This window comes from Mesoplodon densirostris, chromosome 19, assembly GCF_025265405.1.
Source record: "Mesoplodon densirostris isolate mMesDen1 chromosome 19, mMesDen1 primary haplotype, whole genome shotgun sequence".
In the NCBI taxonomy this organism is placed as follows: domain Eukaryota; kingdom Metazoa; phylum Chordata; class Mammalia; order Artiodactyla; family Ziphiidae; genus Mesoplodon; species Mesoplodon densirostris.
This window is the reverse complement of record NC_082679.1, coordinates 59,798,346-59,813,804: the sequence shown is the minus strand read 5'-3', so window position 1 is coordinate 59,813,804 and position 15,459 is coordinate 59,798,346. Positions and strand designations below refer to the sequence as shown.

Genomic DNA, 15,459 nt, shown 5'->3' with positions numbered 1-15,459 from the left:
TCATGCTCATATGTCTTTGACATCTATCTCTTTCTATTCTTCCTCGTTAACAGATCATTTAGGTTCAGAGACGCACACACCAGTTAACAGGTGGATTTAACACTGTTTTAAGGGCCATTCTGCGGCCAGGCCGCCTGGGTTCATCCCCCACCTCCCTCCCTCTGGCTTTGGGCTAGTTCTGGAACCTGCCTGTACCTCAGTTTACTCAACTGTAACAAGGGGATAATGACCGCCCCATAGGGTTATCGAGGATATAAAATGAACTTATGACACGTAAAGTGATGCAGAACATAGAAAGCCCACCAGCCACGTTAGAAACACGTGAAAGAAACGGTCGGGGGGCGGGGGGGGGGGCGACGGCTGCTGTGAACTATCTCAAAGGTCTCACCAGGGCGACTGGGTCGGCGAGGCAGGACGGGGTCCGTGAGGCGGGCGGCGCTCAGCCGGTGCGCGGCCTGAGGGGCCCGGTCGAAGCCCTCGGGGAAGGCCGACAGCGGCCAGGACTCCGGCCTTCTGCAGCTGCGGCCTCTGTGGGTCTCCCTCCCGGCGTCAAGTCGCTCTCACTCCTGCTTTGGCGGCAGCGCCTTTCCCCTGAGCTTCTTCACTAGGCGAGCGCTCCCTGAGGCGACGCGCGAAAAGCGCGGGCCAAGCTGAAGCGCGAGAAACGGGGGCGGGGCCACGGGGCGGCGCCACGGGGCGGCACGACGCGATGTACGTAAGAAGGCGCCGACGCGCACGCAGCATCGCGCATGCGCGGCGGACCTAGTGGCGGAGCGCGGCAGCTGTGGTGCTCAGTATGGCGGCCGAGCGCAAAACTAAGTTGTCCAAGAACCTGCTGCGCATGAAGGTGCGGGGACGCGAGGGATGCGCGTCGGGCGGCGGGAGTACCCGGTCTTCCATACCTGGCTAGAGCCGAGGCGGCGGGCGTATGGGGGCATTCGAGAGGCCCCGGAGGACCTCCAGCTCTCGCGGTCATTCATTCACTTAGCGCCTGCTCTGCGTTAGGCACTGGGAACCGGATTATAAATCCGTCGGATTCTCTTTTAAAGCCCGCGGCCGGATAGGAGAGACGCCTAAGCAGGCAGTTAGGATGCAGTGTACTAAGTGCAGTGATGCTAGAGTCGCCGGAAGCCCCTGGAACTTACTTGGGCTTCTGAGGGAAATGGCGTCTAGTAGAGGCTGAAGCGTAGGTGGGAGGGTTTGGTGCATAGCGGCATAGACTGTGGGGAAAGCGAGTTCAGAAGTCTGAGAGGCAAAACCCCAAAAAGCCATTATTTCCAAGAACTAGAGGTCATTCAGTATGTCTGGAAGGCAAGTAGCAAGAAATGGGCTTGGAAAAGGAGACAGTAATCACAAGATGCAAGGAATTTTAGGCCAGGTTAAGGATTTTTTTCTGTATCTTGTGAGCATTGGGAAGCAGTTGAGCACCGGGGAAAGTAACATGAGCTGTGCTTTTTACTTTTCACCGTTACTTTAAGTGTCCAGTGGAGAATACATTGGTGAAAGAAAGACCCGACAAGGGACCAAACTGCAGTCATAACGACCAGCTAGAACTAATGAACTGGGTGAGGGGTTTCAGGTGATGATGGGAATGGAGAGAATTTTAACAGTTGAGGTGACAGTGAATTATGTCACCGAACTTGAAAGAAAAGTGATTTTCAGATTTGAAATTGAATCAGTTTAACCAAATAATTTCAGAGTTGTGCGGGGGAAGACAAGGGTGTATGAAATGAATACAGGAATTAAAACAAGAGAAACACCCAAGCCTTAAAACTTAATAGTAGTGGCAAACATACTATGTGTTAGACATTCAGTGCTTTGCATTATTATAACGTGTGAAATCCACGTAATAACCCTTTGAGGTGGACACGATTATTATCCCTCTCTTACAGCTGAGGCACCTGAAGCAAAAAGTAGGTAACTTGCCCAAAGTTACACAGCTAATAAAGAGTATTGGCAGGACTTAAACTCGGGCAGTCTGGCTTCAAAGCCCCTGCTCTTAATTACTATCTGTACTGCTTGTCGCTGAACACCACTCATAGATGCAGACTGTTAGCTGTCATGTTTACAGAGTAATGGATTTCCAGTGAAGGGAAGCAAGGCGTGAGTAATGTTTTGAAAGATTGGAGAGTAAATGTTGCATGTGCAAGACATGAATGGAGTTGAGCTAGGGTTAACTAGGGATGAATAGGGAGAGTGAGGGTGCAGCGTAAATCATAGCATAATTTATCATTTCTAAAGCACTTCTGTCAAGCGTATTAGCAAAATTTGAATCTTTACTGAACAGAGTTTTTATGTTTGCTTATGGTTTGTAGCATCATGTAAGTTTCAGAGAAGTGGACTGGCAAAGCAGACATTGAAAAGATTTTAGCAGTTGTTTTAGCTCTTGGAATAAGGAAGTGAAGATGTGCTGGGTAATTAGGGCTCAGACCAACTATCTGACTCTGGAATTAGGAAGGAAGAAGTTCACTTAAAAAAATTATCCATCCCTACTTGAGTGACTGGGGAAGACACAACTGGACATTGGAAGCAAAGGAGAGAGAAAAAAATCACCCAGGTTCTCTATGTGGGTTAGCAACTTCAGCCATTGATGAGAAAGAACTTACTGGCAGGATAGCAGGAGACACAGTTTATACAGATAGAGTGGGGTATCCTTTGAGAAGCAATGGAGCAGCTGCATTTGGTTTCCTTATCTAGCGTAGCTGTTCAACCAGAGCTAATTGTAGAGTAAGAATGAGAGGGTTGAGGATTTAATATGGACTCAGTTGTTTTCTAGTGTACTCGAATTCCTCTGTCTTGGTCAGCTATTGGGGGCTGGAGGGTGATCCTGACCAGAAGTAGAAAGTAAAGGAGGTAGGTGGAAGGTCTGTCAGTATGATGGAATGGTTGTAGAGAGGGTACTTCTTGTGATTTTAGCTCTTTTGGACTCCTAAGACAGAAATTAGTGAATTTTTTCTGTAAAGAGACTTTAGTCTTGTGGGCCAAACAGCCACTCTTACAACTACTCAGCTCTTCCGTTGTGGCTGAGAGCCAAATGAATATGACCTTGTTCTAGTAAAGCTTTATTTACAACAATATACATCCAGCCTAAGGACTGTACTACTTTGTGAGACCTGCCCTAGGCCGTCAGTTGTGAGTAAAGTTAAATCACTATCTTTAGAGTATGTTCTTAGATGCTGTAGAGTCAGGAGAATTGGGGAGTTGCTTGATTCATATTCACAGGATGATCTTTCCTTTCCATGTGTACAGAATGTGTGTGTGTGTGTGTGTGTGTGTGTGTGTATTTTATATACCATAAATAATATCTACCTGACTAAAATTAGGAGGTAAAAGGGCAGTTGGGCAGGACTGGTGAGTTTCACCACCAAGAGTATAAGTGATGAAATGAAGCATCTAGGTTTAAAGAGAACCATCCAAGAAAGGGAGTCTGGAAAAATAAGACAGGTCTAGACTCACGTTCAGAGAAAATTTATTGAGTTCTTCTCAGGTACCAAGTACTGCCTGAGTACCAGTAATACAAGATGAACAAAAGACATTGTCTACTATTCATAATCTTAGTTTTTTGGGAGGCACAGAAAAAGCATAATGAGCCAGTGTTGATAAGGCTGTCTTAGAAGTAGGGAAAGGTATTCTTTTATGGGAACAGACCTGAGAAGAGCTTGGCCAAAAAAGTCAGGGAAGGCCCAAAGGACACATGCTCTGGGCCTTCCCAGAGGAATATTTTGCCAGGCAGAGAATTGAAGCATGATGTTGAGTAGCAGAGGCAGAAGGAGTGGGAAGTCCAGGGTATGCATTACAGAAATTGCCAGTTCTTCTTTGCTATGGTGAGGCTGTAGACACAGAGGTGAAAGAATGAGGACCACAAAACACTTTAGATAGATTGCAAACATTTCTTTTATGTTTATTTAAAATAATGATAGATTCACAAGAAGTTGCAAAAAATGTAGAGGGATGCCGTGCACACTTCACCTCCTTGTCTTATATTGCTAGAGTACAGTGCAAAGCCAGGAAATGGACAGTGGTACAATCCACAGAGCCTGCTCAGATTTCACTGTTTTACATGCACTCCTTCGTGTGTGGGGGCAGGTGTATGTGAGAGTGTTTATCGTGTGTAGATTCATGTAACCATTACCACATTCAGGATACAGAATTGTTCCGTCTCCACCAGGTTCCCTTGAGCGACCCCTTTGTAGCCACGCCCACTCCCTTCTATCATGCCTAACCTCTGACAACCACGGATCTGTTCCCCATTCCTATAATTGTGTGACTTCAAAGATGTTGTATAAATGTAATCATTACAATGTGTAACCTTTTGAGATTGTTTTTTTCACTCAGCGTAATTCACTTGAGATCCTTCTAGGTTATTGAGTCAATCAGTAGTTCCTTTTTATTGCTGAGTAATATTCTATGCTATGGATGTACCATATACTTAACCATTCACCTCTTGAAGAGTATTTTGGTTGTTTCCAGCTTTGGGGCTGTTGCATATAGAGGTGCTGTGAATATTCTTGTATAACTTTTTGAGTGAATGTAAGTTTTCATTCTCTGGGATAAATGCCCAAGAGGACAGTTGCTGGGTTCTATGGTAAGTGTATGTTTACTTGTGTAAGAAATTGTCAAGCTGTTTTCCACAGAGGTTATACCATTTTACTTTCCCACCAGCAGTGTAGGAGTGATCCAGTTTCTGTACATCATTATCAGAACTTGATGTTATCACTGTATTTTATTTGTGAACATTTTTCAAGTTTTGTCATTTCATTTTGTAGCCATTGGTAAAGCCCTTATGCCTAAAAATGCTTGTGTTTTTGGAAGAGCTGGAGTAGAGGGGAGAGTACTATGGAGCCTGGATAAGGGAAATAAGTGGGGATTAATGGAAACCAGTGGAACCCTAGACCGAACTTCTGGGATGCTCCTGGATGTTTTCTGAATTTATTTTTTCCCATATTGATACTTTATCATTTTGCTGCAGTTAACTTCTTGGTTTGTTCATCTGTCTCCTGAGGAAATACAGCTATTGTTTGTGCTAGGAAGAGACTAACAGCAGGACTGGCCTGTTTGGAGTTGAGCTTCTGCAGAGTTTAGAATAAAGGGCAGCCGTAGAGTTGATGAGCGTTTCAGAGGATAGATGTAAGTGAAGAGCAGCCGGGTTACAGATACAGCTTTGAGGCCATCTGTGTTCACAGAGCGCTTACAATGCATCATTCGTCATGCTGGTACTGATGGAGATGATCCAAACACAGTCCCTGCCTTGAAGGTCTTCAGAAAAAACAGATACTCAAGAAATTAAAGTGTCCTGAGACTAGTTGAAGCTGCCATGGGAAGCTTCTAGGAAAGAGATGCTGATTTCACCTGCAGCTGTCAGGGACGATTTTACAGAGATGGAGTAGCCTTACCTTTGTCAGAAGGGCTAGAAGTTGGCCAGGTGGAAGAACTTGAGAAGGGCATTACAAATCCAGGTCAGCAGCTGCAAAGGCTGATGGGCTTCCCGGGTCAGAGAGAGATTCGGATAGCACTGAGCATCCTCTCCTTTGTGCCCCCCTCACTTTCTGTCTCAACCTTCCTGTCCTGCTCTGTGGATCAGTCTTTTGTCTTAGCCCTTGCTCACTGGCTATTATGTAAAACTGAAATACTTAACGTGATACTTATTGAATACAGTTGGGGTTTTTTGCCTGTTTTATTAAATCAGAAAAACTAAAATGTGGTAAAGCTCTTTTAAAGTCTTCTAAAGGAAGTACACATGTTGCTTTTTATGTGCTCTAGCAGGCTCCCTCCTGAAGTGATGTTGTCAAGGGCAGGGGCTGAGCTGCTTGGTCACCCCACCTCCACCCATGAGACGGGATGCCCAGAGAAATGAGGGAGGGCAGGTTGAGTTTTCCTCAACTGTAAGCTGGGAAAAATAGTTGCTGACACTGATTTTGTTTCGTTTTGACAGTTCATGCAAAGGGGACTGGACTCAGAAACCAAGAAACAACTAGAAGAGGAAGAAAAGAAAATCATTAGTGAAGAGCACTGGTACTTGGACTTGCCCGAGCTTAAAGAGAAAGAGTAGGTTTTTTATGACACTTTGGGCGTTCAAAGGGAAATCCCTGTAAATGTGATTGATCATTGCATGACATAAAACCCATGAAATAGTATCTATTCAGTTTCTTGAACTAGCCTTGCAAATTTTTTTTTAAATTATTAAGTCTATAAGAGTTCTAGTTTGATTTATACATTTTTACTGGTCCTCGGCCGTCATTTATAACATCGTTCTTTTTTTTACATTGCATAAAGGAATCCAACCTGTATATCTCTGGTAATAACTAGAGACCTTTTATAAGAATCAGTAATGTGCTCTGTATCATATTAAGTTCTGAAGATTAGATGTGTTCTTCAAGCCTCTCCAGTTTTGTTTCAGTAGCAGAGTTCTCCATTAGGCTGAGCTTTGTAAAGGCAGGTCAAGAATGTTTTGTTTATTTTCTTTTTTTTTTAATTTTTGCTATTAATACCAGTCATCTTAGCTAAGATGAATTGAGTCTATAGTGTGTTCTAGGACCTGGGCTAAGCACTTTACATCTCTTAATTATTTAATCCTCATAGCAAACTTGAGAGCTGGCTACTATTATTCCATCCATTTTATAGTTGATGAAACTGAAGCTTAAGGGAGGGTAACTCATCCAGGGTTACCAGCTAGTCGTTACTGAAGCTTGATAACACACTACATCATTTCTCTTCCACCTCTAAGCTTGGTTGATGCATGATAAATTTTGAATGAAGGAGTGAAGGATTCACATCATCAATTAATTTTTCTGAATTCTTCTGGAAGCTGTTTATCATTTCTCCTTGATGCTTTCCTCACCTTGGTAACCTCTGTGGTATGGCAGTTTTATTTAAATTTTGTCAAATGACTGAAGATGCTGCTTATTGTCTCCAGGCCCATGTATGTCTTTCCTTTCCATACCTTGTAATTTATTTTCTTCTTTTTAACACATTGTTTTCCATGGTTCATTTGGCGGACTTTTTCTGAATCTTTTCTGGAAGGTTAGACATGCTTCTCTAAAGATAGAAAGTATGTCCCACCAGGAGGGATGGAAGGAAGGTACTTTGTTTTCTCTGCTTGCTTCTCAACTTGCTTTTCTCTTGCTTCTCAGAGGAAGCAAGATGTTAGTGAGGAAGGCGAAGATGATGCTGAAGATGGTATGGATTTGGGAGCAGGGGTTGGTAGGAAGGGACGGTTACTGGTAAGGAGCTATAATTTAATTTTATGCCTTGGCTAAACTTGCTTGAAGTTTTGCCACATGTTTTGTTACTTGCTTTTATTGAAAAGCAAGACAGTTTGTATCCTGTTTTCAGTATTGTTTTTTTTCCCCCAACACAGCATATTAGTCCCAGAAAAATGACCTAGATTCCTTTCCTAGGGAGGTAGGTGTCTCAGTCTGTTCAGGTACTATAACAAAATACCACAGACTGGGAAGCTCATGAACAACAGAAATTTATTTCTCACAGTTCTGGAGGCTGGAATTTTAAGATCAAGATATCAGCATGGTCATGTTTTGATGATGGCCCTCTTCCTGGTTCATAGCCAGCGCCTTCTTGCTGTGTCCTCACCTGGTGGAAGTGGCTAGGGATCTCTGTGGGGTCTCTTTCCTAAGGCCCTAAACTCCTTCATGAAACCCCACACTCATGACTTATGCACTTTCCAAAGGCCTCACCTCCTAGTACCGTCATCTTTGAGGGTTAAGATTTTAACATACGAATTTGGGGGTTGGGGGGGACACAAACATTCAGACCATAGCAGTAAATAATAACCTTTTGCCATCATTCAGTGTCCTATTTATGTATAGGAACGAATTATCAGTTTAGGATGTTGGCAGGAAGAGATGACACTGTCAAATTGGGTAATTTGAGGAGTGTATAACAGAGACCACCAAAGTGTGAGCAGGTGTAGGGAAGCCACTGTGGACAGTGCAGCACCTTGGCGGCATGTATAGTAGAAATAATGTCCACTCCAGGCCTGGAGGATCAAGGGGAGGGAATGGTTACTGAATCTCAAGACAGGCTGTGTGGAGAGAGCATCTTACAAGAGCTGCTACCTTTATTTGAGGGCACGGCCAGCCCAAGTAATCCCATAGGAAGGGAGCCAGCCATTCCAGACAGCAAAGGAGCCCTTTCATGTATTACATTCAGATCAGCCTCCCAAGGCATTAATGTTGGGGGGGTTGGGGAGAGTGGTGAGTAGACCTGGAGGGGTAAGTGGATGGTATGTCGCTGGTGTGTGTATGTTTTAACACCCCAGATAGGGAGACAATGGAATGGATTGGTTAATTAAGTGCATGGGCTCTGGAGACAGGCAGACCTGGGTTTGATGCCCACCTCTGCTACTTGCTTACTTGGGATCTTGGGCAAGTTATTGAACCTGTCTTGTCATTTGTATATTGGGTGTGATGATAGTATCTGTTACTTACATTATGAGAAGTAAATGAGATAATGTATGTGAAGCAGTGAGCACAGTGCCCGGCATAAAACACAAGAAATGTTAACAGTATATGTGTTTCCTTATACTTGAATATTATGAAATTCACCCACTCTTTTTGCTCATTTGTGTCTGTGAATCTTTACTTGGTATTGTCATCTGAATTATTCCAGAGGGTTACTACTATCTGTGAAACTGGAGATTCCATTGTGTATATGCTCTGGGAGTCTAGAGGTTGCCATTCAGCTGCACTGGGCTATAACTCAGTGACTGTTAGGGCTGTTCAGTGTTCATACCTCCCCTTATAGGACACCCCTAGCCAGTGACCAGGCTATGTAGGGGGCTGAGGGTCTGGCTTCTTTGTCTCAGCTTGGAACAACTGCAGGGCTTCCTAGAGTTTCTTATAGGGGCTGAGTTCTTGGCATAGCCACGTTGCAAGTCAGCTCCTCCCTCAGCCCAGTCTTGCAGTCTTCATTTCCACAGAGGGGCATCTGCCATGCAGCACTCACCAATAAAACTTCTGCACATAACTCTGTCTCCGAGTCTGTTTCCAGGGAACCTGACATAAAATACTTAGGAATACTAGGAATAGAATTTACCAGATCCAAGTTTTTGCTGTGTTGTGGCTATATGGTTTTTCTCCAAAGGATGTGCCCTGGTATAGAGGATGTGAGTATAGCCATTTTAATTACTCCTTTGCCATAGGATGTTGTTTAAAAAGTATTTTTTGTCTCCTGTGCTTCTTGTGCTTGTGCATTGTGGCCTGGTGAACTTCAAGAACTGTGAACTCTGAGATTGACCCTACTTAGCAAACTGACAAGTTAGCCTGCCACAGTTTCATGGATACTGGTGGAAGGTACGAGATTCCTGAGTCAGAGACAGAGGACTTTATTACTCACAGCACAGCAAGCAGCATGAGCATCACATTGGCATCATTTCCCCTAATCCCAGGGAGGATGATGTGGCACCCACAGTAGGTTTGCATCACAGCAAAGTCCTGAGCTTAGGAAACCTGAGTCTTTGATACTAAACCGCAAACAGACTTGCCCTTGGCTCCAATGGAGGCATTGTCTTTATTATACTGGGCATTAAGCAAGTCTGCGCTTTGCTCCAGAGGAAGAATGAAGGCAAAGCCCTGCCTTTCAAAGCTGTTCACTGTGCATATATCCTTAAAAAGATATTTTGGAACAAAAGGGCATTTAGTGCCTCACTCACAAGGTGTGCTAAAATGAGAGAGACCCATAGAGAATTGTTTCTCAGCAGTGAGTTTTTACCCTGTTTTGCCGTGCATATTATTTGTGGCCTTAGGCAAGTTTGTTTATTTTTTTCTGAGCAGTAGTTTCTCATCTGCAAAAATAGATGAATATTTCCCTTATTTGCTAACTGAATTAGTGTTGCTCATCATTGAAACTATGCTGTAGATAACAAACCACTTATGCTCCTTTTTATATTAATGTTACAGTTATTGGGCCAATAGAAACCCATGGGAAAGCCCTCTGAGGGGCCAGTGGCCCTACTATGAATCCTTTCCTGGCCTTTGGGTCCACCTCTTGACTTAAGTGAATGCTTAAATGCATATGTATGGTGCTTTCCTGAGGGAGATGATTTACTGGGGACATTGGTGATGTTTTATCACCTGTACTTCACAAGAAACAAGATCGGCCGGTAGAAAGGGAATCTCTAGTTTATGGAAGAGGCTGAACAAAAAATTCAGAAGAGCATGTGCCTAAATTTTTTGGTTACAGTCGGCGGGCTGGTTTGGTACCAGTTGCTCCCTTGTGGCCAGGAGTGGAATAACCTTCTTCATGCTTATCCATTGTATAAGTCTGTTATTTATTATCTGGCCCCCCTCTAGAATGTAACCTCCACGAGAGCGGAGCCTCTCAGTAATGACTGTCTCCCCAACTCTAGAACAGCGCCTGGCACACAGTTTGGTTTAACAAGTGTTTGCCGAGTGAGTGAATGAATGAGCGCATCTTGACAAGAAGCAGGGCAAGATTGCTTGACAAGGAGCAATCTGCCATAAAGGCCAAGTATTTGCTTTCCTGGCTTGCTTTATGGTTGATTGCCGGGCTGTAGTCGGATATGCTTACCTGGAATTGGGGTCATAAACTGGTGACTGACGGGAGAATCCCTTTTGGAGACTGAAACATTCACACTTACATCACATTTCCAGGGCAACAGTGCCTCCTGGATGCCCTCTCAGCAGCAGTGTCATTTTTACCAGGGTGGTTTTGTAGCATGATTTTGGTTTGGAGTCAGCCACCTAGCTACCCTGTTTCTGCCCATTTTCCAGTTCTGCTCATCCAGCTCTCCCATTGATTCTGTGAGATACCAGTATCCTTATAATAAATTACTTCTCTGCTTAAGTCATCCAGGGCCAGTCATTATTTACAGCTAAGAGCTCCTATTAAAGCACTCTTTTAAAGCTACCTAGGACACTAATTTCTGCAGATTTAATAAAAACTTGGTGGGGGGTATAAACGTCAAGGAACCTTTGCTTCACTTTTGGAAAATTCAGGTGCCCTGCCGCTCTTGCCTCCTAATGCTTTTGTTGACCAAATTAATCAGTTTTTATTTCTAATCCTAGGTCAGAAATATTACTGTGTTTTTTTCTTGATTCTGCTGAGAACCATAAGATCTATTTTTCATTTGAAATCTTGACTTTTATTTGCTGTGCTTTGTTATAAGTAGTCATGGTATTAATACAGGTTTATTTTCTCGTCTAGGAGTTTCATAATAGAAGAGCAGAGTTTCTCGTTATGTGAAGATCTTCTCTACGGAAGAATGTCATTCAGAGGATTTAATCCTGAGGTTGAGGTATTAAATATAATTGCTTCACATTTAAGATTTTTCCAATTGAATTCTTTCTGCTTATAATTGGGTTTAGGTTTTTCCCCACCAGATACCATTTCTCCTCATTATATAGAAAATAACAAGTCTTGAAATATTGCCATAGCTATTTAAAGAAATTATAGGCATTGCAGTCTAGTTTTATGATAGAATTGAGTAGATAATTTAATATAGCTGTATACAGTCCCGGACAGTGCCACTGTTAAATGTTAGAATTTTACCTCAGTTCTTTTGCAGGAATGTCAGAATTTTATTCATATGATGCTATTACAAAAAATTATTTTCTGGCATCTATAAATGTATCTTTTCTAGTGGAAAAAATGTTACTTAAAATTTGAGTAATTTGACTTTTTAATGGACAGGTTTTAATCCATGCTTGTAAATAGATTTTTAAATGAATCTTTGGAAAGTTTGTCTGAAAATGAAATATTCAGCTTATAACTGAGACGTTCATTTTAATTTTCCTGCCTCGGGTTTGTAGAGAAGCACAGACCTTCATTTAACAAATAACTATTAGAACTCTGGCTTATATATTGAAAGCCATCTGTCAGGTACTTGACCAACCAAATGGAGGTTTGTGGTATAAAGCTTTAGTTTTGTATCTATCACTTGAAGCCACGGTTTCTTAACCCTGGCACTATTGACATTTGGGGCCAGATTATTCTTTATGGTGGGGGCTTTCCTGTGTACTGTAGGATGTTGAGCAGCATCCCTAGCTTCTACCCTCTACCCACTAGATACATATATACACCCCAGTTGTGGCCCCCAAAAATGTGTCCAGACATTGCTAGAGGTCCCTTGGCAAGCAAAATCATACCTGGTTGAAAACCAGTTCTCTCAGGATGCTTATAGGAACAACAGTTAACCAAACGAAATGCCAGAGTTTACTTAAAGATTGTAGGTTGATTTTCTTTCTTTTCCTTTTTTGAGGGGATATGATAATTAAGGTGTTAAATTTACTTTATGCAGAATCAACACAAAGTGTTTGTTTTTAATATATTTCCTTGTTTTGGCCTGCTTAAAGCTTTAGATTAGGAAAACAAAGAGGACAATGGGGTGAAAGGAAAGAAAAGATAGCAAAGATTATGAGTGGATGATGCCCAGAGCCTAGGGTATTGGGCGGGCAAGGACTCCAAAGTATGTCTGATACAGTGGGAAAAAGAGTTGATCTGACCCTCCAAATTTGATGTGGGAAGTTATTAGAAAATGACTTTAATTACTGGCACTCTGTAACACTGAATATATTCTCTCTGGGAAAGGTTTTGAACTGTTTGGCTTGCAGATCTGAGCTGTCATAAATTGTGAGAAAAGTTCAATGTACCTGGTTATAAAAAGAATGATACCAACTTGAGAGTACTTACTTTATTATAAGCAGGACGAACTTAGAACACATTTTTTAATATCTATGTGTTTCTAGTGATAAAGAAGGTAGTGTACTTTTTTTTTAAGTCTGTCAGAGGATAACTATCAAGAAAAGGTTAATGTGAGAAAAAGAAATGAAGGAGGGACCCATGACGTGTGGACATCATGTGGAAATCAGTGCGTTACCCACCCGTGTGTTCAGGGGTGAGGAAGGTCTCACAATTATACCAGAGCCAGCCTTCCAGTTCTTCCAGCAGTTTGCTGCTCCCCTTCCCCAACCACCACCAAAAACTTCATTTAAAATTACTCTTGACTGTAGTGTTTCTCCCATTTGGCTCAAAGTTGGGAAGTTCAGAGGGTATCTGAAAGTTTACTTCTTCTTTCCCCCAGTCACTAGAGTGTGTCAGCAGTGTGCCTGCTTTAGGTACAAGTAACTAATAAATTTATGATCTAAAATACATTTAAACTCATTAACAGTAAGTCTAATCTAATGGAACTTTGTCTTATTATTTTTTTAATTCAGAGCTGGCTTCTATCAGCTTATTGTAGAATAAAGTATTATAGAGAATCCCTTATAAATTTTGGTTAATCCTGTAGATTCTGTGGCTTCTGTGTCTCTACCTTCAAATACGTTTGACACCAGTTCCTTTAACAAGCTTTTTCCAGCCCTGCTAGTCCCCATTGTTGTATTTTTCAGAAATTAATGCTTCAGATGAATGCTAAGAACAAAGCAGAGGAAGTTGAAGAGGAAACAGTGGAGCTCGATGTGTCAGATGAAGAAATGGCTAGAAGGTAACTGTTACCTTGGACCAGCTTTATAATCTGAGCCCAGCATTCATTGGCTCTCATGTGTGCACCCTTTCGCATGGTGACTGGTCTACCGTACCTTTGAAGGGAGTACCCCAGCAGGAAGTCATCTTGGCTTAGTCATCTTCTAACATGGCCTGGGGTAGATTTATACCTGTCACAGGCTGGCAAATTGAGGGTTTATTTCTAGTGCTGTTTCTAATACATATTTTAAAATATACATCTCAATTTATTTAGGATAATGCAAAAACAAAAACAAAAACAGTGAAGAATTTAGTCGTTCATAGAGAAGTTCATAAATTTTAAATCAGATGGTTTCTTTTAATCGAAGTTTTGATTTTTCTTACTCTTTGTTATGTACTTGGTTTGATATTCTTGACAAGTCTTGATTCCTACCTTTTTTATTTGAAACTAAACTTGTTCTGTATATCATCTTAACAGATACGAGACCTTGGTGGGGACAATTGGGAAAAAGTTTGCCAAAAAAAGAGACCGTGCCAATTATCAAGAAGATGAAAATGGAGACATAAAACCAATTAAAACGAAGAAGATGTTCTTAAAGCCCCAAGAATAAAACAGATGCCTTAAGATATGGCTCAGGGATGCCTTGTGAGAATTAGCACATTTTGGAACTCATTCTGTTGGTTCCTCTATAGTTATTAATGCTGTAGTGTTTATTTGTAAAGAAATGTATAATTTTGGAAACATGCTGTTTTTGGAACAGATGTGTGTTGGATGTTATACATCCTTTGCTTAATGGTATTCATCAAGAGTGGATTTTTAACCCTTGATCTTCAACTGTACATAGGTACGTGGTTGCTTCCTAAAGAATTTTTTATCTCAGATTTTTTTTAATATAGTTCTCCAGTCACTGACCTTGAATTGACTCATGTAAACTAATACCAGTGTTTAAATTGCCCTTATGTTTATAATCATGTCAAGTCAGTTCATACATATATTTCGGAATCAAATGTCATGAAAATTTATTGTATGTAAATTCATCAAGAACAAACATGCCTCTCCAGGCTGAAATATTTCCATGCTACCAAGTCAATGTCAGTGTGTGGAATTATGTTTTTACGTTTAAAGCCTTTAATTAATTAAGAAAAAAATTGTTCTTTAATAAATACCTGTTTTCATATACTTTTTCATTCTCTTATACTTGCAAATAATAATTTTAGTCTAATTCAGTATTGGAGCTTTTGTCCAATTAGTAACTTTTAAAAAACAGCCATTAATTTAGAATATGGTGATGTATTAGGTTGAACCATAAGAAATTGCCTTGGGCTTCCCTGGTGGCACAGTGGTTGAGAGTCCGCCTGCCGGTGCAGGGGACACGGGTTCGTGCCCCGATCTGGGAAGATCCCACATGCCACGGAGCAGCTGGGCCCGTGAGCCATGGCCACTGAGGCTGCATGTCCGGAGCCTGTGCTCCACAACGGGAGAGGCCACAACAGTGAGAGGCCTGCATACCGCAAAAAAAAAAAAAAAAAAAAAAAAAGAAATTGCCTTTTATGGGTCAGAAACAATTATTGATTTTTGATAGTTCAGCCCAGTAGAATTTACTGCCAAGCAGACCATCTCCTAATCTGAACCTTATTCTAAGTAGTAAATACAGAAGCCCATGGAATTAAGTGTGTAGGTGTGTCTGTCCATCCGGAGATATGTACCTAGGACATCTAAGAAATAACTGATTTCATCTAATTATGTTCCCAGCAATTAAATGAGGTGCATTTCTCCTCTCTCTCTGAACCTCCTTAGATTCAGATTGCTCTGTGACCTCAGTTCTCTGGTGAGTTATGAAAAGGTTGTGACTTTGAAGTTAATCTGACTCTAATTCATTGTGAAGGTGAGGACAGTGCACCTTCTGGCTCCCTACATCCTGGGGCAGAAGCTGGAAGTTTTTCTCAGTGCTTCGCCAGCACCACAATCCATGGATTTATGGAATCCTTCATGATATTCTGCACAGCCTTCCTTCCAGTAGC

The 15,459-nt window shown here is 41.8% G+C and overlaps 1 protein-coding gene across 1 annotated transcript; it reads left to right on the top strand.

Moving 5' to 3' along the window:
• The first annotated feature begins 763 nt into the window (after positions 1-763).
• Positions 764-14,617, top strand: MPHOSPH6 (M-phase phosphoprotein 6). The gene is made up of 5 exons (XM_060084406.1): positions 764-847; positions 5,933-6,045; positions 11,182-11,272; positions 13,365-13,459; positions 13,916-14,617. The coding sequence occupies exons 1-5, from the start codon at positions 797-799 to the stop codon at positions 14,046-14,048; spliced, it is 483 nt and encodes a 160-aa protein (XP_059940389.1). The 5' UTR covers positions 764-796; the 3' UTR covers positions 14,049-14,617.
• The last annotated feature ends 842 nt before the right edge of the window (positions 14,618-15,459 follow it).